General features: G+C 43.8%; 1 protein-coding gene across 1 annotated transcript in view; it reads left to right on the top strand.

Annotated features, from left to right (window-relative positions):
- Positions 1–1,831: 1,831 nt before the first annotated feature.
- Positions 1,832–24,224, top strand: part of LOC124046412 (RAC-alpha serine/threonine-protein kinase-like) — a 43,692-nt gene continuing 21,299 nt past the window's right edge. The window contains exons 1-2 of the mRNA XM_046366757.1: positions 1,832–2,023; positions 13,349–13,516. Of these exons, the coding sequence (XP_046222713.1) occupies positions 13,471–13,516 (46 nt within the window). The 5' untranslated portion in view covers positions 1,832–2,023; positions 13,349–13,470. The remainder of the gene's footprint in view (positions 2,024–13,348; positions 13,517–24,224) is intronic.

Raw genomic sequence — 24,224 nt, 5'->3', positions numbered from 1 at the left:
CTGCTCATCTTGTGTCCCCCTCCCTACCCACCCTGCAACTGCTTCAGTCATCTTTGCCCTATGTTCCAGCTGTTGTGTGTTTTGAAGGGCCATTTGCGGCTACTCTTTGCCCCTTGACACAGAGGGGAATGAGTAATGTGACGAGAAATGTCAGGCACTGGTCAGGAGAGAGAGAGAGAGAGAGAGAGAGAGAGAGAGAGAGAGAGAGAGAGAGAGAGAGAGGTTTCTGGAGGTTAATTCCTCCTCTCTGTGATCATCAATAGCATTCTCCCCCAGAACCACTCCTCACTCAGACAAAGACCCTGCATTCCTCTGCAGCCAGCTCAGCCAGGCACAGTTGAACCATATCACTCATTTGGACCAATGGGCTCATCAGGGGGCTGGATGTAAATGACCACTGTTTACTTGAGGGATTTATACATTTTAAGCATTCTGCCTAATTGTTACTATTTACTATTTGTGTCAAACAATTTGTTATACTAATAAAAAAGCAACTGTGGTTTTGTTTTGTTTTATCATGAATGGTATTGTATTGGTTGACACTGCAGAGTTAACTGTATGAAAATCATCCTTTCTCTTGATCCGAGCCTTTGCTTTGACATAGAAGCTGTACACTTCGATGCTCCTATATATCCTTTTACATTATCTCAAATATTGAATGCCGTATTCAAGTTTTTCCAAACCATATCATTTGGCACCAAACTGATTTAAAAAATGATTTAATGCTAAGCAAAGTATGTGAGTCAATAGCTATACAGAAACATAAATAGCTTATGTCAGATAGCAGGTACACTGTCTGCTTAGCTTTTTCTCTTTGTTTTTGAACAGATGGAAAGAGGAAAAGAGAAACAGGCAGTGAGGAAGCAAGATTTATGCTTGTCTGGTAGAGCAAACTAAACATTGTCCTTTGACCTTATGAAAGAGAGATCAGTAACATCTCATGGTAGGATACCACACTACACTACTCTCCACTAGGGCAAAGTTTCAATCCAGGGAGGACGAAGTCATCACTGATAAACAACAACAGGAGGTTATTGGTTACAGTCGGTCAGCCCTGCTTCTATGAGGTTATTGCCTACAGATGGTCAGCCCTGTTTCAAATTGTGAAGATTTAATTTACAGTACAAGTGACAATGAGGGGAAATGGCACAGAACTGGAGGGCGAGGCAGGGGTCAATAAATGCTTCATCAAAGGGAGAGGGTTGCCAGTAGCCCCATCCTCCTCCACCCGCCTGCCGTTGTGATATTACTCAATTATTACGCAACCTTTCAACAAGTCTCTGTCAAAACAAGTGTGTTATTGGAGGCAGCACATTAATATGTCTAATGATAAACATAGGACTGGTTGTATCATATGCGGCAATACATTAATATGAACCTTTGTTCATATAATAAGAAACACATGGTGCAAATACAATATACATTCTCATTGGATCAGAACGTTATGATATTTGACCAGATAGGCTAACTGTTGGTTATAATTTTCGAATTAGTTATGATTAGTTAAATAAAGGTTAAATACAAATAAATAAATGATGTGGACAAGTATTCTGTACAAGCATTCTGTGGACTAGGCTATACAATACCAGCTGATCAAATTGATGACAACACTGTCAAAGTGACAACAGGTGAAATTATGTGAAAATGAAGCAAAACAATATACGTTTTAGAATGGGATGCCTCTGATGTCTCAACCTATATACACATATTCATTATCTCCAAATATAGAGGAAAAAAGCATATATTCAGAATATTTTAGAGTACCCTATGTTAATGTTGGCCTATGCGAGGCTCTGTGTAGCCACTTCTGTGGATCGCTGACGGGAAACACGGAGCTAGGACCTGGGGGATGCCACAGATGCATTGTAGGCAGAACGTTTGGGAGGTGTAGTGGAAGAAAGGCGAGGAAAACGGAGTAAACGAGAGCACGTTTTGTCCAGATTATTGAAGGATTTATCAACTAAGTAAATCGACGAAACAGCTCATTATAATGCAACGGACACACTATTGAAATCCTGTCCAGGTAAATGCCTACATTTTGTTTCTCGTGTTGACTGTGAGGTCGACTGCTTACTAGAGGGTAGGTCCCATTGTATTACATAGGATGCGGTTACTCTCACTCACGCTGCCCTGCTAGGCCCCATATCCAGTCTAAAATCGTTAAATGTGCGCCTAAATTGAAGTCCATTCGTGAATACAGTTTATTCCCGGGTGTAGTTATTTTTTTTACTGGTGAAGTGAAGTGTTAAAACTTTAACCTTTAGTAGAGGTTGTGCCTCAAACAATACTAAAATGGGTTATTTTAACATTGCAATTTATTGGGAGCTTTTTGAACTGGACGCTTATGTCAGCCTTTGCGACGGCCTACAAGGCAGGCCGGACATGTTTGTGACGTTTTCACTGCACTTTAATTTCATACAAGTCACCTACTACAGGAACTCTCAGTTTTCTAAATGAACTTTATGGACATTTTAAATGACTATCCAAGGGGCCTTAAAAACAAACTTTGATGTTGTGTTTGTGCGGGTGGCCAGTGCAACACTGCAACTCAGTCATTCATTTCTCTGAACGTTCGTCAAGACAATTTATTTTGTTTTCTAATCTGCTCTTCTGTATGTCACACGAGATGACAGATTTTACTAGCTTCATTCCAAGTTCCACGATATTTTACATTTGGATTATCTGAAGGTAGTCAGCCACGGTGTTGCATTGTTACAATGTTGCGATGCCTGAAACGTTACACCTTGATACAAAGCACAGCAGCAGCTTGTGACATTGGTCTGAGGCTGGTGAAGTGATGTTGTTACTGTTTGACCCTGTCCTTCCTGGGAGATGCTGACACCCGCCCCCCGTTGACTCAAACGTGCCACCAGTTGAATGCAGAATCTGTGGAATGCTGTTTGAAATCAGCCCTTACATAGTCAGGCTTATTGTGCCCAGTCTGAGGCCTGTATGCCACAGGAGTTAAGAGAACAGCAGTGTGAAGTATCTGCACATTGCCTGGCCCTCAATGCACATCATATGACTGTCATTTTCTCCCCAGTCTCTATTTGTCACAGTCACAACACTGCTTCTGTCCATGTGGCTGCAAGCAAGTTGTTTACATTCTGAACTTCAAGCCCTCAAGTCAGCACCAACAGCATATAATGAGATTGGAATTCCATGTGCAGATACAAGATGCTGATGAAGTGTAACCAATTGTTAGATTTTTGCAGAGGAGACAGGTGAATGTTAGAGTTGCTGCCTTTCCGATTCAGAACATTTTGTTTATTGAACTGAATTGGATTTACACCTGGTAATGGAATTACAGTAACGGAATTACATCATTGGTCCCTGATATGTACTACAAAGAAATGCATAATTATGGATATGAATGTCATTCTCCTAATGTTTCACAATTTGACATTACAGTGAAACAGAGCACAGTAGAGTATAGTGTAGTAGAGTTCAGTAAAGTATGGTATATTGTACTCTACACTACTGTACTATTTTTCTCTACTTTATTGTACTCTATTCTATTATGCTCTTCCCACGGTACTGTATTGTCCTGTATACTTTACTGTGCTCTACTCACTACAGTATTGTGCTGTGCTACCCAAACTTGTGAAACATACATCTGATAGGATCAAATTTGGTCCAGACCTGTCTCTTTCTGGACGTTAACATCAAGGCCTGGGTGGATTGACCAAATTTCTACTACTTTTCAATGCCCATTCACTATAAGATGCAAATAAACAAAGCCAAAGATGGCTGCGCACATTGCCAGAAAAATCTGAACTTACAGTTGGGCAAAAAACTATTTAGTCAGCCACCAATTGTGCAAGTTCTCCCACTTAAAAAGATGAGAGAGGCCTGTAATTTTTCATCTTAGGTACACTTCAACTATGACAGACAAAATGAGAGAGAAAAAATCCAGAAAATCACGTTGTAGGATTTTTAATGAATTTATTTGCAAATTATGGTGGAAAATAAGTATTGCACGCACATTAAAGAATTCCTCATAGAAATTCTGCTGGAGTAGTGTAAAATGGCAAAGCGACACAGTTGCGGACAAATATATTGGCACACTTGAACTTTTCTTTAATAATTCTGAAAAAAAATCTAAATTAATTTTTGTTCTCATCTTGTTGTTGGAGTGTCAAAATTGCAGAAGCAATTTTATTTTTGTAAACTTAAGTTTACAATTTTTATTTGGGAAAATAAGCGCAAACGGCAAGGACAAAACTAGTGGCTACCTGGAGCTAGTACTGGTTGCACAGGCTTTTTTGGTCATTCTGTTATCAATTTGGTAACAGAATTATGAGATTTGCTCACTAACCAAATTTATATCAGTAAAATCAAAATAACTAACTGGTAGGTCTACCATTACTTGTTACTTCAGCAAACTTTCATTATTCTCCCTCCTCATGAGGGAAAGAAATTAGTTTTTTTTTGGTAATGGACTAACAAGCCACAATTTCTCCAACAGTAAATATAAGTGTTGATAGTTGCCAGGGGTCTTAACGTCAGCATTGTGTTTTGATGTCTTAAGACTTTTCCTGGTAGATATTTTCTAAGACACCTTTTCCATCGGTTAACCTCTCTAGGGTATGTGGGATGCTGGCGTCCCACCAGGCCAACATCCAGTGAGATTACAGAGCACCAAATACAGAAATACTCATTATATAAATTCAGAAAAGATACAACTATTTTACATAGGTTTAAAGATGAACTTCTTGTGAATCCAACCACGTGTAAGATTTTTTAAATGCTTTACGGCGAAAGTATACCGTACGATTTTTTATGAACATAGCCCAGCAGACAAATCATTACAAACAGTAACCAGCCAAGTAGAAGAGTTACACAAGTCAAAAAATAGAGCTAAAATGAATCACTTACCTTTGATGATCTTCATATGTTTACAGAAGACATTCATTTATTCAATAAATGTTCCTTTTGTTCGATAAAGTCTCTCTTTATATCCAAAAACCTCAGTTTTGTTTGCGCGCTTTCTTCAGTAATCCACAGGCTCAAACGCAGTCACAACAGGCAGACAAACAATTTGGATTTAATCTGTATAGTTCATAGAAACATGTCAAATGGTGTTTATATTCAATCCTCAGGTTGTTTTTAGCCTAAATAATCGATAGTATTTCAACCGGACAATAATGTCGTTAACAAGAAAAGCACTCTCTCGGTCACGCGCATGAAAAAGCTCTGTGACACAGCAGCGTCCACTCATTGACTGCTCTTACTCCCTAATTTTTCAGAATACAAGCCTGAAACCATTTCGAAAGACTGACATCTAGTGGAATGCATAGGAACTGCAATTTGAGTCCTAAGTCAATGGATACTGTAATGGCATTGGTTAGAAAACTAAAACAACAAAAATCCTACTTCCTGAATTAATTCTTCTCAGGTTTTTGCCTGCCAAATCAGTTCTGTTATACTCACAGACATTATTTTAAGTTTTGGAAACTAGAGTGTTTTCTATCCAAATCTATTAATTACATGCATATCCTATCTTCTGGGCCTGAGTAGAAGGCAGTTTAATTTGGGCGCGCTTTTCATCCAAAAATCCAAATGCTGCCCCCTACCCTAGAGAAGTTAATACAGAAATCAAAGCCTTTACCTTTGCCTAATATTTCAGATGGGTAAATGTTAGAAATGTTTATCTACAGTGCCTTCGGAAAGTGTTCAGGCCCTTTCGCTTTTTATACATGTTGTTAGGTTACTGCCTTATTCTAAAATGGAAAAAATGATTCTCATCAATCTACATACAATACCTCACAATGACAAAGCGAAAACAGGGTTTTAGAAATTTATAACAGATTTCTTATTTATACCCTTTGCTATGAGACTTGAAATTGAGTTCAAGTGCATTCTGTTTCCATTATCATCCTTGATGTTTCTACAACTCGGTTGGAGTCCACTTGTGGTAAATTCAATTGATTGGACATGATTCGGAAAGGCACACACCTGTCTATATATGGTCCCACAGTTGACATTGGATGTGAGAGCAAACACCAAGCCATGAGGTCGAAGGAATTGTCCGTAGAGCTCTGAGACAGGATTGTGTTGAGGCAAAGATCTGGGGAATGGTAGAAAAAACATTCTGCAGCATTGAAGGTCCCCAAGAACATAGTTGCTTCCATCATTCTTAAATGGAAGAAGTTTGGAACCACCAAGACTCTTCCTAGAGCTGCCCGCCAGGGCAAACTGAGCAACCGGGGGGAGAAGGGCTTTGGTCAGGGAGGTGACCAAGAACCTGATGGTCACTCTGACATAGTTCCAGAATTTTTCTGTGGAGTTGGGAGAACCTTCCAGGAGGACAACCATCTCTGCAGCACTCCACCAATCAAGCCATTATGGTAGTGGCCAGATGGAAGCCCCCCCCCCCCCCCCCCCCTCTGTAAAAGGAACTTGACAGCCTGCTTGGAGTTTGCCAAAATGCACCTAAAGTACTCTCAGTCCATGAGAGACAAGATTCCCTGGTCTGATAAAATCAAGATTGAACTCTTTGGCCTGAATGCAAAGCGTCACGTCTGGAGGAATCATAGCACCATCATGACGGTGAAGCATGGTGGTGGCAGCGTCATGCATTAGGGATGTTTTTCAGCGGCAGGGACTGGGAGACTCGTCAGGATCGAGAGAAAGATAAACGGAGTAAAGTACAAACTGCCCCAGAGCGCTCAGGACTTTGGCAAAGGTTCACCTTCCAACAAGACAACAACCCAAGCACACAAGACAATGCAGTAGTGGCTTCGGGACAAGTCTCTGAATGTACTTGAGTGGCCCAACCACAGCACGGACTTGAACCCGATCAAACATCTCTGGAGAGACCTGAAATAGCTATGCAGTGATGCTCCCCATCCAACCTGACAGAGCTTGAGAGAATCTGCAGAGAAGAATGGGAGAATCTCCCCAAATACAGGTGTGCCAAGCTTGTAGTGTCATACCCAAGAAGACTTGAGGCTGTAATCGCTGCCAAACGTGCTTCAACAAAGAGTAAAGTGTCTGCGTACTTATGTAAATGTGATTTCTGATTATTTTTTTTACACATTTGCACACATTACTAAAAACCTGTTTTTGCTTTGTAATTATTGTGTGTAGATTTAGGGTGGAAAAAATATAATTATTTTTAGAATAAGGCTGTAATGTAACAAAACGTGGAAGAAGTCAAGGGGTCTGAATACTTTCCAAATGCACTGTATACCTTAATTTCCCAAAACTCTTAGCTTTCATTTTACACCCAATTTGATATGCTTCTGTGAACCTCAGATGTTGTTGCTCATTGGGTCCTTTTCAATGGAAAGGCTCTACTGTTCTAGTGTTTTCCCATATTAAAGGCGTATGTTATGGTTTTCTGGGTAGCTGTGTTTTTGGTTGGATAGGTTTCTCAATTTCTTTCCTAGGTTTTTGCACGCTACAGCAAACCCTTTCTCATTGTAAATGTTCTTAGGTTTTCTCCTTGAATATTTTTCAATTTGATATGTTAAGCTGTCATGTCAAATATACTGTTCAGGCTTTCTTACTGTTAAGTGTATACCTTCACTATTGCAGGGAAACATTTTGTCCAGGAAATGTTTGGGGACATTTTCTTGGATTGGATATCATCCTTCCATCTATAGCAGGGGTGTCAAAGTCAAATGGACGGAGGGCCAAATAAAAAATTTAGCTACAAGCCGAGGGCCGGACTGTTCGAATGTTCATTGAAAATTTTTTAAATGACGCATATAGTCTAGTGAACCTAATTGAACCTACTGAAAACCTAACAAATATATTCCAATATGATCAGATAAATAAAGCAATATTTTCTTATGGCTCTGTCAGTAATCTTTAATTTTCAACAGACACAAAAGACAAATTTCCTTTATATAAAAATCCCCATAACATGAACATTAAATGAAAGAAACCGGTATTCAAGGCACCATCAGTAGCCTATATTTTCTATTTTAGCAAAAGTGGGCTAAATTTACTTCAAAGAAAAAAACAATAATAGCAATTTTCTATCATCCACTCAACTGAAATATTTTTAAAATTTAATTGGATTGAAATACAATAAAATAAAGTGCAAAAATCTATTAATCAAAAACAACACTTTGTTTAAGGAGAAGTAACATGCAGTGAAAACAAATATTAAACTTTAACTTTTAAACTTGAACTGAGTAAAAACTCTAAATATGTGATTGCACAGTAATGTTCACTTGTTTGAGGTTGAGGGTGATACTTGGTGGTGTCCCATCTTTTCCACAAGTTCATCAATGTTCGGGGTAAGGCTCTGAGCTGAGGAAATCCTCAGAATTGAGTGGAGGTGTTCAGCAGTAAGTCGACTTCTGTGTGATGTTTTGTTCAAGTTCATCAAAGAAAACAGTTGTTCACACAGGTATGTGCTGCCAAACATAGACAACGTTTGAGCAGCCTGGATGCGCAGCTGGGGCATTGTGTCGGGAGGAAACGGGCGAACTCCGCAGCACCCACTGCCGCATATTTTGCCCTCAGTGCATCATTGCATTGGAGGTCAATCAACTCCATTTGGAGGTTTGGTGGTGAGCTTTCCACGTCAACAGCAAATGGGTTACCGAGCAGTTCCAACCTGCTTTTTTGTGCTTCAAAGTCAGCAAATCGGCGTCGAAAGTCAGCGGCAAGCATACCTATTTTATCAGCCAACTGTGCGCTCGGGAACGCACTGGTAGAGAGCTTCTCTTTCATGGTCTGGCAGCTGGGAAAGTGGCTCAAATTTTCTTTCCGCATCTGCGTCTCCCACAGAGTCAGTTTGGTTTTAAATGCCTTCACTGTACTGTACATATCAGAGATGACACGATCCCGACCCTGCAGCTGCAAGTTCATTGCATTCAGATGACTCGTAATGTCACACAGAAAAGCCATTTCACACAGAAACATTTCGTCTCGGAGTTGTGTTGTGTCTTTCCCTTTGCTGTCCAAGAACAGACAAATCTCCTCACGAAGCTCGAAACATCTTTGAAGCACCTTTCCCTGGCTTAGCCATCGCACCTCTGTGTGATAAGGCAAATCACCATGCTCCGTTTCTAACTCCGTCAGAAATGCCTTGAACTGGCGGTGATTCAAACCTTTGGCTCTGATAAAGTTAACTGTGCGCGTGATGATGCTCATTACATGCTCCATTTTCAAGGCTTTACCGCACAACGCTTCCTGGTGTATGATACAATGATAAGCTGTCAGCTCACCTGTCGCGTTTTCCTCTTGCATCTTTTCCCGTATCTTTGCCACCAGTCCGCTCCTGTGTCCACACATCGCAGGTGCTCCGTCGGTTGTCAAACCCACGAGTTTTTCCCAAGGCAGCTCCATCTCATTTACACATCTTGACACCTCTTCATACAAATCATGCCCCGTAGTTGTGCCATGCATAGGACGTAAAGCCAAAAACTCCTCTGTCACGCTTAGGCTGGAGTCCACTCCGCGGATGAAAATTGACAACTGGGCAATGTCAGAAATGTCGGTGCTCTCATCCACAGCCAAGGAATATGCAATGAAATCTTTTCCCTTTTTCACAAGCTGCTCTTTTAGATTGATGGACAACTGGTCTACTCTCTCGGCAATGGTGTTTCTGCTCAGACTCACATTTAAAAAGAGTTGCCTTTTTTCTGGGCAAACTTCGTCACAAACTTTAATCATGCAGTTTTTGATGAAATCCCCTCCGTAAATGGCCGGGCTGATTTAGCGATCTCTTCTGCCAAAATAAAACTGGCCTTGACAGCAGCCTGGCCTTGTGATTTGGCTTTTTTGAACAGAGCCTGTCGAGATTTGAGGCCTCGTTTTAATTCCTCTGCCTTTTGTAGCCTTTGTTCCATGTCCATATTCTTGTTTTTGTCCGCGTGTTTCGTTTCATAATGTCGTCTCAGATTATACTCTTTCAGTACCGCCACACTTTCTCCACACAGAAGACACACAGGTTTTCCAGCTACCTCCGTGAACAAATACTCCGACTCCCACCTTGTTTGAAACCCCCGGTTCTCAGTGTCCACCTTCCGTTTTGCCATTTTTGATGGGTATCTGAAAGTTAATTTTACTGTGATGCTGACAACTGCTGTGCCAATAAATATTGAAATGAAGCAGCCTACTGCTCGGTGCGTCACCGTTGCATTGTGGGAAATGTAGTATTGGTGCGTGTAAAAGATCTGCGGGCTGCCGGCTTGCTGCGGTCTGCGGGCCGGTTCTAATAATAAATCAAGATCATCCCAGGGGCCGTAAAAAACCTTCTCGCGGGCCGGATGTGGCCCGCGGGCCTTGACTCTGACATATGTGATCTATAGGATCCAGTTGTTTGGGCTTTGATGCCTCATGGTTGAGTATTGCTCTGTTCAAGTAGGCTGTGATTTTGCTGTGATCTGATAGGGGTGTCAGTGGACTGACTGTGAACCCCCTGAGAGATTCTGGGTTGAGGTCTGATAAAGTAGACTGTAGTACTGCTGCCAAGGGATGAGCTGTAGGTGTACCTAGTACTACCATAAGAGTCCCCTCAAAAAATAGCTTTCACTATGTACATAGTCAGTGTGCAACAGAGCTGCAGGAGTTGTGACCAATTCTGGGGGGTTAGGTTGTTGTAGTTGTGTCTAGGGGGGAGTATGGGGAATGGAATGCTGTCCCTTTCAGGTAGGTGTTTGTCCCCCCTGTGTGCTGAGGGTGTCAGTTTTTCTTATCCAGTTATGGCTTTTAGTTCACCACGGACTAGTACAAGGTCCCTGGGCCCGGAAATTGTTACGCTCCCCCCCTAGAATGGAGAAATGGATTCATTGAAGTATGGGGATTCTATAGGTAGCAAACAGGAGGACATTCTTCTCTGTTGAGATCATTTCCTTATTTATTTCTAGCCAGATGTAAAATGCTCCTGTTTTTGATTTAATTTAAGTGTGTTAGGTCTCTCTCTCTTTTTGGCTCTCTCTGGCTCTGTGTGTGGCTTCCCTGCTGCATGACACTGATTTGCATTGAATGGGGTGGCCCCTGGAGCAATAGCCAGAATGATGAATGATTGAAAGGCAAGCAGGCAGGGAGGGAGAGTGAGCGAGCAAGGCAGGCAGGCGGGGCCCGCTGGACCATGTGACCTGCTGTCAGGGTACTGGGTTCATTCAGTGGCTGCAGTGGTGGCTGAGTCCTGGCGGTGTCCCAGCTTTTCCACAGCCCACAGTAGCGACGTCTGAGAGTGCAGAGGCTTGGTCTAGGTTTGTGATCACAGTTTGAAATTATCTCAATGTGGTCTACTCTGCTCCAGTGGACAGGCCTGCTCTGTCAGTTTCCCTCAGAGCTTTGTCTCTACCAAATATGACAGTCCCAGCCACCACCAGAGAGGACTGGAGAACAATGTGCTACTGCAATAATTGAATACATTTGATTCCAACTAGAGGTCGACCGATTATGATTTTTCAACGCCAATACCGATTATTAGAGGACCCCCCCCCAAAAAGCCGTTACCGATTAATCGGCCGATTTTAAAAACTACAGAAAATAAATACAAAAAGACAAAAATTGTAATAATGACAATACTGAATTAACACTTTATTTTTTACTTAATATAATACATAAATAAAATCAATTTGACCTCAAACAAATCATTAAACATGTTCAATTTGGTTTAAATAATGCAAAAACAAAGTGTTGAAGAAAGTAAAAGTGCAATATGTGCTATGTAAGAAAGCTAACGTTTCAGTTCCTTGCTCAGAACATGAGAACATATGAAAGCTGGTGGTTCCTTTTAACATGAGTCTTCAATATTCCCAGGTAAGAAGTTTTAGGTTGTAGTTAGTTATTATAGGACTATTTCCCTCTATACGATTTGTATTTCATTAACCTTTGATACTGGATGTTCTTATAGGCACTTTAGTATTGCCGGTGTAACAGTATAGCTTCCGTCCATCTCCTCGCTCCTCCCTGGGCTCGAACCAGCAACACAACGACAACAGCCACTATCGAAGCAGTGTTACCCATGCAGAGCAAGGGGAACAACTACTAGAATGCTCAGAGCGAGTGACGTTTGAAACACCATTAGCGCGCGCAAACTAGCTAGCCATTTCACTTCGGTTACACCAGCCTCATCTCAGTAGTTGATAGGCTTGAAGTCATAAACAGCGCAATGCTTGACGCACAACAAAGAGCTGCTGGCAAAACGCACAAAAGTGCTGTTTGAATTAATGTTTACGTGCCTGCTTCTGCCTACCACCGCTCAGTCAGATACTTATATGCAACACAGGACATGCTAGATAATATCTAGTAATATCATCAACCATGTGTAGTTAACTAGTGATTTATGATTGATCGTTTTTTACAAGATAAGTTGCTAGCTAGCATTAAACTTACCTTGGCTTACTGCATTCGCGTAACAGGCAGTCTCCTTGTGGAGTACAATGAGAGAGAGGCAGGTCGTTATTGGGCTGGACTATTTAACTGTGAGATTGCAAGATTGGATCCCCTGAGCTGACAATGTGAAACTCTGTCGTTCTGCCCCTGAACAAGGCAGTTAACCCACCGTTCCTAGGCCGTCATTGAAAATAAGAATGTGTTCTTAACTGACTTGCCTAGTTAAATAAAGGTAGAAAAAAAAGTTGGCGCCCAAAAATACCGATTTCCAATTTTTATGAAAACTTGAAATCGGCCCTAATTAATCGGCCATTCCGATTAATCGGTCGACCTCTAATTCCAACACTGTGTTTCCAATGAATATTGCTTCTCTCATAAAGATTTGTAAACAATTCAATGGATGTGAAAGGGACCTATCAGGTTGGCTTATTGTGGGATGTGCAGTATTCGGCCCAGGGCTCCTTTCAGATGGGACTAACTCCCAGCCTGTCAATATCCACTCTGCTTCCTGTTGTTGTCACCAAGTGATGAGGTCACGTTAGCTGTCCTCTTTTTTTGATGATGGGGTGATGGCGCTCTGGAGGATAAGTAGATTTCAGTGGATGGTATGAGAGTCATCTGTGGCTCCCTCAACGGCGCTGGCTATCTTGTAAAAGGCATGGGAATTGATTGTGCTCTGAATCCACATAAAGCTCAAGGATGTCTTTCTATTCCATTTCACGGGATGGAAAGGTTGTCTTGACAGTGTAACAGGTTTCCCCCCTGAAATGGCAGCGAAAGGGGATTTCTGCAGGCCCTTCCACTGGTCACAGGACTTTGTCATTCGTTTAGAAGTGGTTTCCCCTGTGGTGGAGTCGGAGGTTCTGACTAGATCCTCGTGTTGGAGTGATGTTGAACTGGAGTAGTACCCACCACAACTATTTTCCACTGTCTGTACAGACCAACTTGTTTTCACTGAGTTGCACGGATGTTCACTGGGGGGTTAACGTTATTGTCCAGATGAGGCTAAGCTTTATTCTTCCTTTGACACTAATAGGTAACTGGTGAAAAGACGGCCCTAGACTCCAGGCTCCTGCCCTGGCCTGAGCGCAGAACATTTGGGGACAGAGCTGTGTCTCTCCCTATCACAACCCTGGACACACCAACCTGTACACCAACATGACCGATGTGGCGATCGTGAAGGAGGGATGGCTGCACAAAAGAGGTGAGTGGGTTTGGACCATTTCCCTGCATCAACAGATGCTTTACTCTTTATTTAGATACACACAGCCGCTCAAAGTCAGCTGGAGCTATAGCTCCCCCCACACTGGGTAAAAGGGAATCTTCCTGCACAGAGTGGGATCAGGGACACAGGCTCAGGAGACAGACAGGGGAACATGTCACTAGGGGCCAGATTCAGACTCAGCAAATGTATGCCTTTCCTACGCACGCCTTTCTTATGCACTTCTCTGGAGTCGGTATTCAGACTTACCTTATGCAGGTGTGTAACGGCCTTTGCCGGTGTGGTTCCCTTGCGCTTGCTGAATACATTTAATTCAACTGCTGAAAACCCTCCCACTTGCTGGCCAACAGATTTATTTTTGTGGAGTTTTCATTCAATAGGGTTCTCAGTACATTTATCTAATGTCATCCCATTACATTTAGTGTACCTCCTATTTTAATTAGAATTTTCTCGACAGACTATATTGAGAGAACTGTTCAGAATATTAGGGGTCAATTAATAAAGCCATGTAAATACACATGTTCTTCTTTTTAGCACTGCTTGTTAGATCTAAAAATACTCTAATCTTGTATATTATTTAGGGTTAGGAAAGTATTTATTTATTTATTTGGAGAGCCTTTATGCACAAAATATATTAGAATCAAAAATACAGTTTGATTCATCCTGAAAGTTGCCATATTCAATTGTTCAGTCCATGTAATATTGGAAGGTGAGAAAAGTGTACAATAGGGGTTATAGTGGTCTTTTAATCTACCCTCAATTCTCACTTATCATGGAACTGGGACAACGGTCCAGTTGTCGTGAACTGTGCTCCAGGTTTAAACTCTGCCATGTATGGTCTGGCTTTCATAGTGCATGGAGAATAGTGTTATTTCTAGCGGGGGAAATAAAGTAGATGTGGTTCCACTTGGAACCGACAGGTTGTTTCACCTTATTCATGATGTCATTGCACGTGAAGGTGGTAGAGTTACGAGGGAATTAAGTCAAGGTCAGAATACGCCGTATCTGTAGACACACCTCTGCCACATCTTCATTTCTTTGATCTCCACCCCAAACGAGTAGGGGGTGAATAGCGTGCAATTCGGAAGCTTAAATTCAAAGTCAGAATACGCATAGAGATAAAAGTACATCAAAAGGGAATTCATGTCCATTTACATACGCTTAACTCGGGTCGGAATTCCCCCCTAGGAGAGGAGAGTCCCAGAGGCTGTAAGCCAGGGAACAGCATGCTACGCAGTATGCTCTCCCTAAGGCCTCAGCAGGAACACAGCAGGGCCCTGTGTCGTAACATAGTCACCCGAGGCAAGCTTCGCAGGCTGACCCAGGCCCATGCACACTGATGCAACCACTGACGATGCTTCCCTGGGGTGGAGAGAGCAACACTAGGTACTACTGACTTGTCGTTTCAGTACTACTGCCTTCTCGTTTACATAAAACACCAAGGTAATCAATATCTGACACCCTTGGATTCTTGGGACATGGCCAGAGGTTGAGGAACACCGATCAGTCTGATGCCTTCAGATGTAAGAGATGTTGTCTGGATGACCAGAGGCAATATATGAAAAACCAAACGAGACAAATAACAAGGAAAGATTAAACAGCATTTGCCTTGTTGGAAGTATATGGACCAAAGTTCATCATTTAGAAGAGTTCTGATTTAATAACAAATGTTAGTTAAAGAGGATCTTTCTAAGGGTGTCTAGTTCTTCTGACGGGGTCAATTTCTTTTTACATCGTGCATGTGATTTTAACATCTTTACCTCACTGACACACTTGGTAAGTTGGCATACAGTATGTCTATTTCCGCTATTCCTTGCCAGAGTGATAAGGAAGCGGGGAGGTTTCTGAAAGATTGCCAGTGTAAAATGTCAAATAGTGACAGGTGAGGGGAAAAACAAACTCCTTGAGCTAAAGTCACATCTTAACCTTGAATTATTGAAGAACAAAGAAAATCTACAAATAAACAAACCTTCAGGAATGGGGAGTTGGCATGCTGTCATACCCTAGCAGCTGTGCCCGGTAAAATGTCACCCAGAGCAACTCTGTTTTGATTGGAAGGCGTCTGCCTGCTTGCTGCCCGTTACTTGACAGAACGGATTTTAATGTCACGTCACTGTCACCCCGTCTCTACCCCAGTGCCACAGCACAGAAGTTGAGTATGCAGTAACGAGCTTCTGCTGGCCATCACCATTAGCCAGCCGCCCTTATTCTGTGAACCTTTTAGTTTGATTTGACTCTCTAACCCTACCACTACCATGTCTTATGATAGCACTGTTTAATATTGTGGACTGCAGTCACAGGACAAGGCAGGACTGATGTCTACAACTCATTACAGTATATGTTTGATGGCACGTGATTGAGGCAGGCTTCTGCAGCATTCTGAAGGGACTTCCAGGTAGGTGGCAGTGCTGTTGACTGTGGCTTGCCCAGTGTCCCAGAAATGCCCCTTTAATGACGTGCTATCGCGACTGCGTTCTATGCTCCAGACACGCCACGGAGTGGAGCAGCTCAGGTCTAGCCTGGCTGGGTACTGAGAACATCCATACCACCCTTAACCCTCCTAACCCTGATTCCTGTTTGATTCATCATTTGGGCATGTGACTGTAATCCAGTTTTGTAGTTCCCTTTTGCTGCCAGACAATGGCAGAGTAAAGAAAGTAAACTCCAGCCAGTCTAAGCCACAGAACGGCCAGTGTGTTCTGTTCTGTATCTTTGTTCCAGTTAGGCCCAGCTCAGTCGGGTGATGCCCAACATCAGACCACACCTTCCCACTCCATCAGCCTTCCCACTACATCATTGACATATGTCATTATTTTGCATTTTTAGTCGGACAATCATTTCAGTTGTCATTCATCTGACAATTGATGACTCCCATTGAAAACCACTGGCTCCATCCAGGATTTTGGAACACAATCTCAATGTGGCCATAACCTAATCTGTTAATCAGGGGTCCCCAACTAGCGGCCCTTGAATCAAATTTGGCCCGCGAGTGGTTTTATTTAGCCAAAAATATATATATTTTTGTTGGTGAATTTTCATTGTTGGACATAAGACTGTAAAAATACCAGGAAACCAGCTCCAAGTGATTTTTAATTTTGGAAATCTATTCCCAAATATTTCCACACATAATAGAGATGTATGTGATCTTGTACAAATAGTTCATTTGATTTTTATAGTGCTGTTCTACCAACTGAGGTACTCAACATGCTTTACAAAGTGGTGGGAAACTCCCCTCATCCACCAGCAATGTGTAGCACCCACCTCAGTGATGCACGGTGACCATTTTTGTGCCAGAACGCTCACTACACATCAGGTGGAGAGGTGAGGAGTGATATATGCCAAGTAGGAATGAAAGGGGATGATTATCTAGCCATGTTGGGGGAATTTAGCTACTCCTACAATAATTGCAATGAGATTTTGAATGACCACAGAGGGTCAGGACAACAGTTTTAACGTCCCATCCGGAAGACTGCACCCTACTCAGGGCAATGTCCCCAAATGTAATTAAGGTTTGAAATTATTTTGTAAAAATATTTGTTTTACGTTCCAGACCCCCGACCATCCGCCCAAGAAGAAAAATGGCCCACGGCTGAATCTAGTTGATGATCCCTGCTGTAAATGTTTTGGATCTCCTTGACACCAACCACACAGTTTACATTATACCTCTAGTGGTGGCTACATTCAAGGGCTCTTCTAAAGCCTATTTGTCTAAAGTTTCCATCAAAGGTGGAGTGCACCATCCAACATCAGAGGCAGATTGTAGGTTCTCTAGATTCCATGTGAGCGCCGTGGCCAATAACTCAGTGAAGTGTAACAGTACTGTGCTCGTTATCCCTCTCTCTTCCAGGCAGCCCTTGTTCATTGGACTCATTTGCTCTCTGACAAGTATAAAGAGCTGACCCCCTCGTTAGGCTAACGAAGGCCACAACAACTGTTGAATTTGGGTAGCACGCTCAGCTGGCTTAGAGGCGAGAGCAGAGGGAGGGAGCGAGGAAGCAGAGAGGAGAAGAAAGAGAGCTCCAGCACAGGTTTTTATGATGTTCCCAGAACATCATCACTGTGTGCAGTCCGTTACTCACTTACCCAGCCTGCCTCAGAAGCGGGGTGTTCGGTTTATTCTCTGTGTCACACTGACTGGGTTGATGCTTATTGGATGTGATCCCATGGAGTAAATCATGACTGGACACCTGCGAGTCACAACACCATTATCCCAGAAACCCTAGACCCACTCCAATTTGCATACTGCATCAACAGATCCACAGATGACGCAATTTTCTATTGCACTCCACACTGCCCTTTCGCACCTGGACAAAAGGAACACCTATGTGAAAATGCTATTCTTTGACGACAGTTCAGTTTTCAACACCATAGTGCCCTCAAAGGTCATCACTAAACAATGGACCCTGGGACTAAACACCTCCTTCTGCATCTGGAGCCTGGACTTCCTGACGGACCACTCCAAGGTGGTAAGGGATAGGTAACAGCACATCTGCCACGCTGATCCTCAACACGGGGGCCCCTCAGGGGTGCATGCTCAGTCCCTTCCTGTACTCACTGTTCACTCATGACTACACGGCCAAGCACGACTCCAACACCATCCTTAAGTTTGCTGATGACACGAGTGGTAAGCCTGATCACTGACAATGACGAGACAGCCTATGAGGAGGTCAGAGACCTGACCGTGTGGTGCAAGGACAACAACTTCTCCCTCAATGTGATCAAGACAAAGAAGATGATTGTGGACTACAGTAAAAGGAGGACCGTGCATGCCCCCATTCTAATAGATGGGGCTGTATTGGAGCAGGTCGAAAGCTTCAAGTTCCTTGGTGTCCACATCGCCAACAAACTATCATGGTCTAAACACACCAAGACAGTCGTGAAGAGGGCACGACAAAACATATTTCCAGCTGCAATATTGAGAACATCCTGACTGGTTGCATCACTGCCTGGTATGGCAACTGCTCTGCCTCCGACCGCAAGGCATTACAGAGAGTAGTTTGTATGGCCCAGTACATCACCGGGGCCAAGCTTCCTGCCATCCAGGACCTCTATACCAGGCGGTGGCAGAGGAAGGCCCTAAAAATGGTCAAAGACTCCATCCACCCTTGTCATAGACTGTTCCCTCTGCTACCGCACGGCAAGCGGTAGTGTAGTACCAAGTCTAGGTCCAAGAAGCTTCTAAACAGCTTCTACCCCCCAAGCCATAAGACTCCCGAAAAGCTAATCAAAGGGCTACCCCGACTATTTGCATTGCCCCCCCCCCCCCTACTACGCTGCTGCTACTCTCTGTTTATTATCTATGCATAGTTGCTTTAATAGCTCTACCTTCATGTACATATTACCTCAACACCGGTGTCCCCGCACATTGACTCTGTATCGGTACCCACTGTATATAGCCTCCACATTGACTCTGTACCGGAACCCCCCTGTATAAAGCCCCGTTATTGTTATTTACTGCTGCTCTTCAATTAGTTGTTATTCATATCTCTTTCTTTAAAAAAAATAAATGTTTTTAGATATTTTCTTAACTGCATTGTTGGGTAAGGGCTTGTAAGTAAACAGTTCACTGTAAGGTCTTCACCCCAGCTAGCACAGTGGATCTAGGCCGATTCCGGCTGAGGGTAGGGGCACTCTGCTGTAGGTCAGACTCGGCCGTCATCATGTAGCCAGAGTCTGGGCCGCCTTCGGCACTATTACTTATGGCTATGATTCTGGGACTGAGATCTGGCCCAAATGTATTATTTTGGTCTTGGGCCGATTGGCAGATGATTACACTGGCTGCTTTATGTAATTAACTTTTCATAATTTCATTAAAAAAAATCCTCATTGTTTCTGTGATCAGAAAATACAAGAAATTCTTTAATAGTCCTGTGTAGTATTTTGATATGAATGAAAAACTTTATGGATGGAGCCAGCCAAGTGGCACAGCGGTCTAAGACAATGCATCGCAGTGCAAACTGCGTTTCTACAGATGCTGGTTTGAGACCTGTGCTGTCTGCGCCCGGGAGACCAATGAGGCAACGCGTAATTGTCCCAGCGTCATCCGAGTTAGTGGAGGGTTTGGCCGGCCGGGATGTCCTTGTCCAATCGCGCTGTAGCGATTCCTGTAGTGGGCTAGGCGCATGCACACTGACACGGTCACCATGGTGTTTTCTCTGACAGAAAATGTTTTTTTTTGTGGATGGGTATAATTTGTATGTGTAATATTTAAAATGACTAAATGTATTTAAATTTGCATCGGGCCACTTCTGGGGGGATTCTGGTAAGATGCTGACAAATTCTGCAGAATTTCGGTAGACTGAAACGGCCGCTACTGGGCTGATTGCTCATTGCTAGCTGGGACAAGTTGTATTCGAAGCATGTGACAAATAAAATTTGATATGATCTAGCCAGCTTTCTAGCATAGTAGCTAATAGCTAGCTAACACCACAGATGAAGGTGTTAGTTAACGTAATCTTTGCTAACAGGTATCTGCTTATCTAGCTTGCATATTGCATGCATGTCCGGGCATGTCAACACAAGCCTTATTATTAATGACTTAACTAATCTAATATTTGAAACAGAAGTTTGATTGTGGTCACTGTCAGTTCATCCATTTCTCAATACTGTACATTCATGTTGAAGTGAGCTAGCTTGCTGCCTGCTGCTACTGCAGATTTTTTTTCCTTCTCCCCAGCTAGACATTCCTCGGCATTGAGCAGTGTTTGTGGTTCGGGCGGTGAGAGGTAGCTGGCATAGCAGCAGCGTTGCTATGTAAAGGGACTACCGGCTAAGCCGATAGAGAAGGGCTGATAGCCGATAGACTAGAAGAGGCCGATATCGGCCCGATACATCGGTTCAGGCATATTATCGGTTGTTTTGTTATGTGGGTGTGTATGTACAGTCGTGGTCAAATGTTTTGAATGACGCAAACGTTAATTTCCACAAAGTCTGCTGCTTCAGTTTGTATGAAGGCAATTTGCATATACTCCAGAATGTTATGAAGAGTAACCAGATTAATTGCAATTAATTGCAAAGTCCCTCTTTGCCATGCAAATAAACTGAATCCCCCAAAAACATTTTCCACTGCATTTCAGCCTTGCCACAAAAGGACCAGCTGACATGTCAGGGATTCTCTCGTTAACACAGGTGTGAGTGTTGACGAGGACAAGGCTGGAGATCACTCTGTCATGCAGATTGAGTTCAATTAAGAGACTGGAAGCTTCAAAAGGAGGGTGGTGCTTGGAATCATTGTTCTTCCTCTGTCACCCATGGTTACCTTCAAGGAAACACGTGCCATCTTCATTGCTTTGGACAAAAAGGGCTTCACAGGCAAGGATATTGCTGCCAGTAAGATTGCACCTAAATCAACCATTTATCAGATCATCAAGAACTTCACGGAGAGTGGTTCAATTGTTGTGAAGGGCTTTAGGGCGCCCAAGAAAGGGCGCCAGGACCGTCCTCCTAAAGTTGATTCACCTGCGGGATCGGGGCACCATCAGTACAGAGCTTGCTTAGGAATGGCAGCAGGCAGGTGTGAGTGCATCTGCACGCACAGTGAGGCGAAGACTTTTGGAAGATGGCCTAGTGTCAAGAAGGGCAGCAAAGAAGCCACTTCTCTCCAGGCAAAACATCAGGGACAGACTGATATTCTGTAAAGGTACAGGGATTAGACTGCTGAGGACTGGGGTAAAGTCATTTTCTCTGAATCCTCTTTCCGATTGTTTTGGGCATCTGGAGAAAAGCTTGTTCTGAGTAGACAAGGTGAGCACTACCATCAGTCCTGTGTCATGCCAACAGTAAAGCATCCTGTGACCATTCATGTGGGGTTGCTTCTCAGCCAAGGGAGTGGGCTCACTCACAATTTTGCCTAAGAACACAGCCATGAATAAAGAATGGTACCAACACATCCTCAGAGAGAAACTTCTCCCAACCATCCAGGAACAGTTTGGTGACGAACAATGTCTTTTCCAACATGATGAAGCACCTTTCCATAAGGAAAAGTTGATAACTAAGTGGCTCGGGGAACAAAACGTCAATATTTTGGGTCCATGGCCAGTAAACTCCCCAGACCTTAATCCCATTGAGAACTTGTGGTCAATCCTCAAAAGGTGGGTGGACAAACAAAACCCCACAAATTCTAACAAACTCCAAGCATTGATTATGAAAGAATTGGCTGCCATCAGTCAATATGTGGCCCAGAAGTTAATTGACAGCATGCCAGGGCAGATTGCAGATGTCTTGAAAAAGAAGGGTCAACACTGCAAGTATTGGCTCTTTGCATCAACCTCATGTAATTAATAAAAGCCTTTGACACTTATGAAATGCTTGTAATTATACTTCAGTATTCCATATTAATATCTGACCAATATCTAAAGACAATGAAGCAGCAAACTTTGTGAAAAGTAATATTTGTGTCATTCTCAACTTTTGGCCACGACTTTATGTAAGCATGCATGCACGTTTTTGAGTACCTGATATGGTTGCTTCTCATACAACCACACACCATTTAGAAACTTGTTTTTACACATCCTTCAAGATCTATTTTCTCAGTATCAAAGCAGTAAAAGGGAACTGGGTGTGTTCTGTTTTTGCTTTTCAAAGGAACCGACCCAACTGATTAACTCTGTCTCATGACACTGCAATGCTGATCACCCCAGGACTTTGTCTGGCTGCCAGCTTTACCGACAGGCTCGCCTCGCCTCCTTCACACACACCCTTCATTAGGTTACAGCCTGCCATAGGCCACACACTGGTCCTGTTCATACACACACACCACCTCACTATAGCAGCAGAGGCTGCCCCACGGCCATTATGCCCTGTCCACACTCACGCCACCCAGCTAGCTAAAACTGTACCCGTAACCAAACTTTAAATGCCAGAAGCAGTGTCGGGCAGCAGCAGAGGGTCGCTCCCCAGGAGGGGAGTGCTCTGCCTGGTGTCTGGGTGTCAGCAGGGCCCCCTGCTCTGGTAATGGGAAGCAGCCTCCTGCTAAATGTGGTGGAGATAAGTACATTGTCTGGGTACAGCTGTCGACAGGCAGGCTGGATGGTAGGGGAACAGGAGGCCAGGGAGAGCCACCTCCGTCACTTGTCTCCGCTCGCAGTGAGCCCGCTGTGTGCTTACTTTTCTGTGCAACATCCTCCTGCTCCACAACTGTGGCTCCTGGCTGTGCTCCCCCTACCCCTCTCTCTCGCTGTATTTGTCACTTACTTTCTTTATTCAATTCTCTCTGTCCCCCTTTTCTCTCTTTACCCCATATCCTGCTTCCTACTCCCACTCTCTTCCTCCTCTCCCTCTTTCTTAATCCTCTCATTTCTTCTCTGCCTCTGCCAGTCGCCCCCCCCCCCTCTTTGCCAGGATAATGACCCTGCTGACAACACAGAGCCGAGGCGGAAGCTGCTTCTGACTGGTGTGGCGCTCCCAGTCTGACATCAATCACATCACTGGCTCTCCCCGGCAGCTGGGACAGCGAGAGAGGTGGAGTGTGGACAGGCAGGGCTGCTCAGCTGTCCATAGAGCCTGACTCTGACTGTATGTTCAGGCTGCTGTCACGTTCATCAGACCATCATCATGATACACACCCAGATTACACGTAGGGCCTCATCTGGCTCAGGGACAACTTGTCATTATGGATCACAGACAGATATACCCGAACAAGTGTATTTGAATTGGCCTTACCTCTCCTTAAGGTAGAAATGTAATGTCCCCCTTTTATTATACATGATTGTATCATTTAAGAGTGATGGACTGTTCCCTGGTCATTTAAAGTTAATTGGCACTCATTTGAACTGAATGTGTGTTTATTTGTTTGTCATGCAGTAACCCCGTTAACTAATCCATGGTCGGCTTGTTTACCAAAAGGAGGGGCCAAATTTCACACACAGAAAAGCAGGGTGTACTTCCCACAGTGTGTCTATGGTAATAAGCAGGTGTCATTTGCTGTGGAGAAGAAGTGAGGGCTTTCTTACGAGCGTGAGAAAGAGGGGCAGACTCCGCACCCCCTCCCCGTGTCCCCCCTTTTTTCCTGTAGCAGCAGCAGCCGCAGCAGCAGAGCGGGAGGGGGAGATGAAGAGAGGGCTGCAGTGGAGGCTGAGGCGGCCCTTCCCTGCGACCTGTTGAGGCTGCTGCCAAAGCCCCGGCAGTGCAGTCCCATCCAGCTGCATGGGAGAAAGAGATGGGCCAACAAAAGAAGAGGGGGACAGCAGGAAGAAAAGAAAGAATGAAGGAGCCCAAACTCCTGGGCGGTTTAGCCTGGCATGTGAGCGGGCCTGTTGTGAGCCTTGTCTGCCTTATATGGTCATGGGGAGAGGGGCTGCCCAGAGGCCCTGAGTCCCGGGGCTGGCTGGGATGAGGATGGGAGCAGTATTGGGGTGGTGGTACAGAGTGGTGACCCTTCCATCAGGGAGCCCCTTCTCCTCTGGAGCGGCACAGAGGCTCATTGAGATGCAGGGCGCAGGGCTGTAGGCTGCAGCTGCAGTCTACAGGCAGGGCCCAGCAGAAAAGGGCTGAAGGGATGGAGGGGGTGACTGAGGAATAACCAACAAAAGAGACACACACACCCCTCTCCCCCTGCTTTGGCGTTTGAATTCCTTAATCCGCAACCCTTCTCCTCCCGATGTGCTTTACAACTGCGGTTCCCAACCTTTTCCATTCGTTGGACAACCAAATCACTGTCAAAAGCTTTTCAGGACCACCATTCGCAGAGATG

Source organism: Oncorhynchus gorbuscha, linkage group LG10 (genome assembly GCF_021184085.1).
Source record: "Oncorhynchus gorbuscha isolate QuinsamMale2020 ecotype Even-year linkage group LG10, OgorEven_v1.0, whole genome shotgun sequence".
Taxonomy (NCBI): domain Eukaryota; kingdom Metazoa; phylum Chordata; class Actinopteri; order Salmoniformes; family Salmonidae; genus Oncorhynchus; species Oncorhynchus gorbuscha.
The sequence above is the reverse complement of the archived record's forward strand: the minus strand, read 5'-3'. Positions and strand labels throughout refer to the sequence as shown.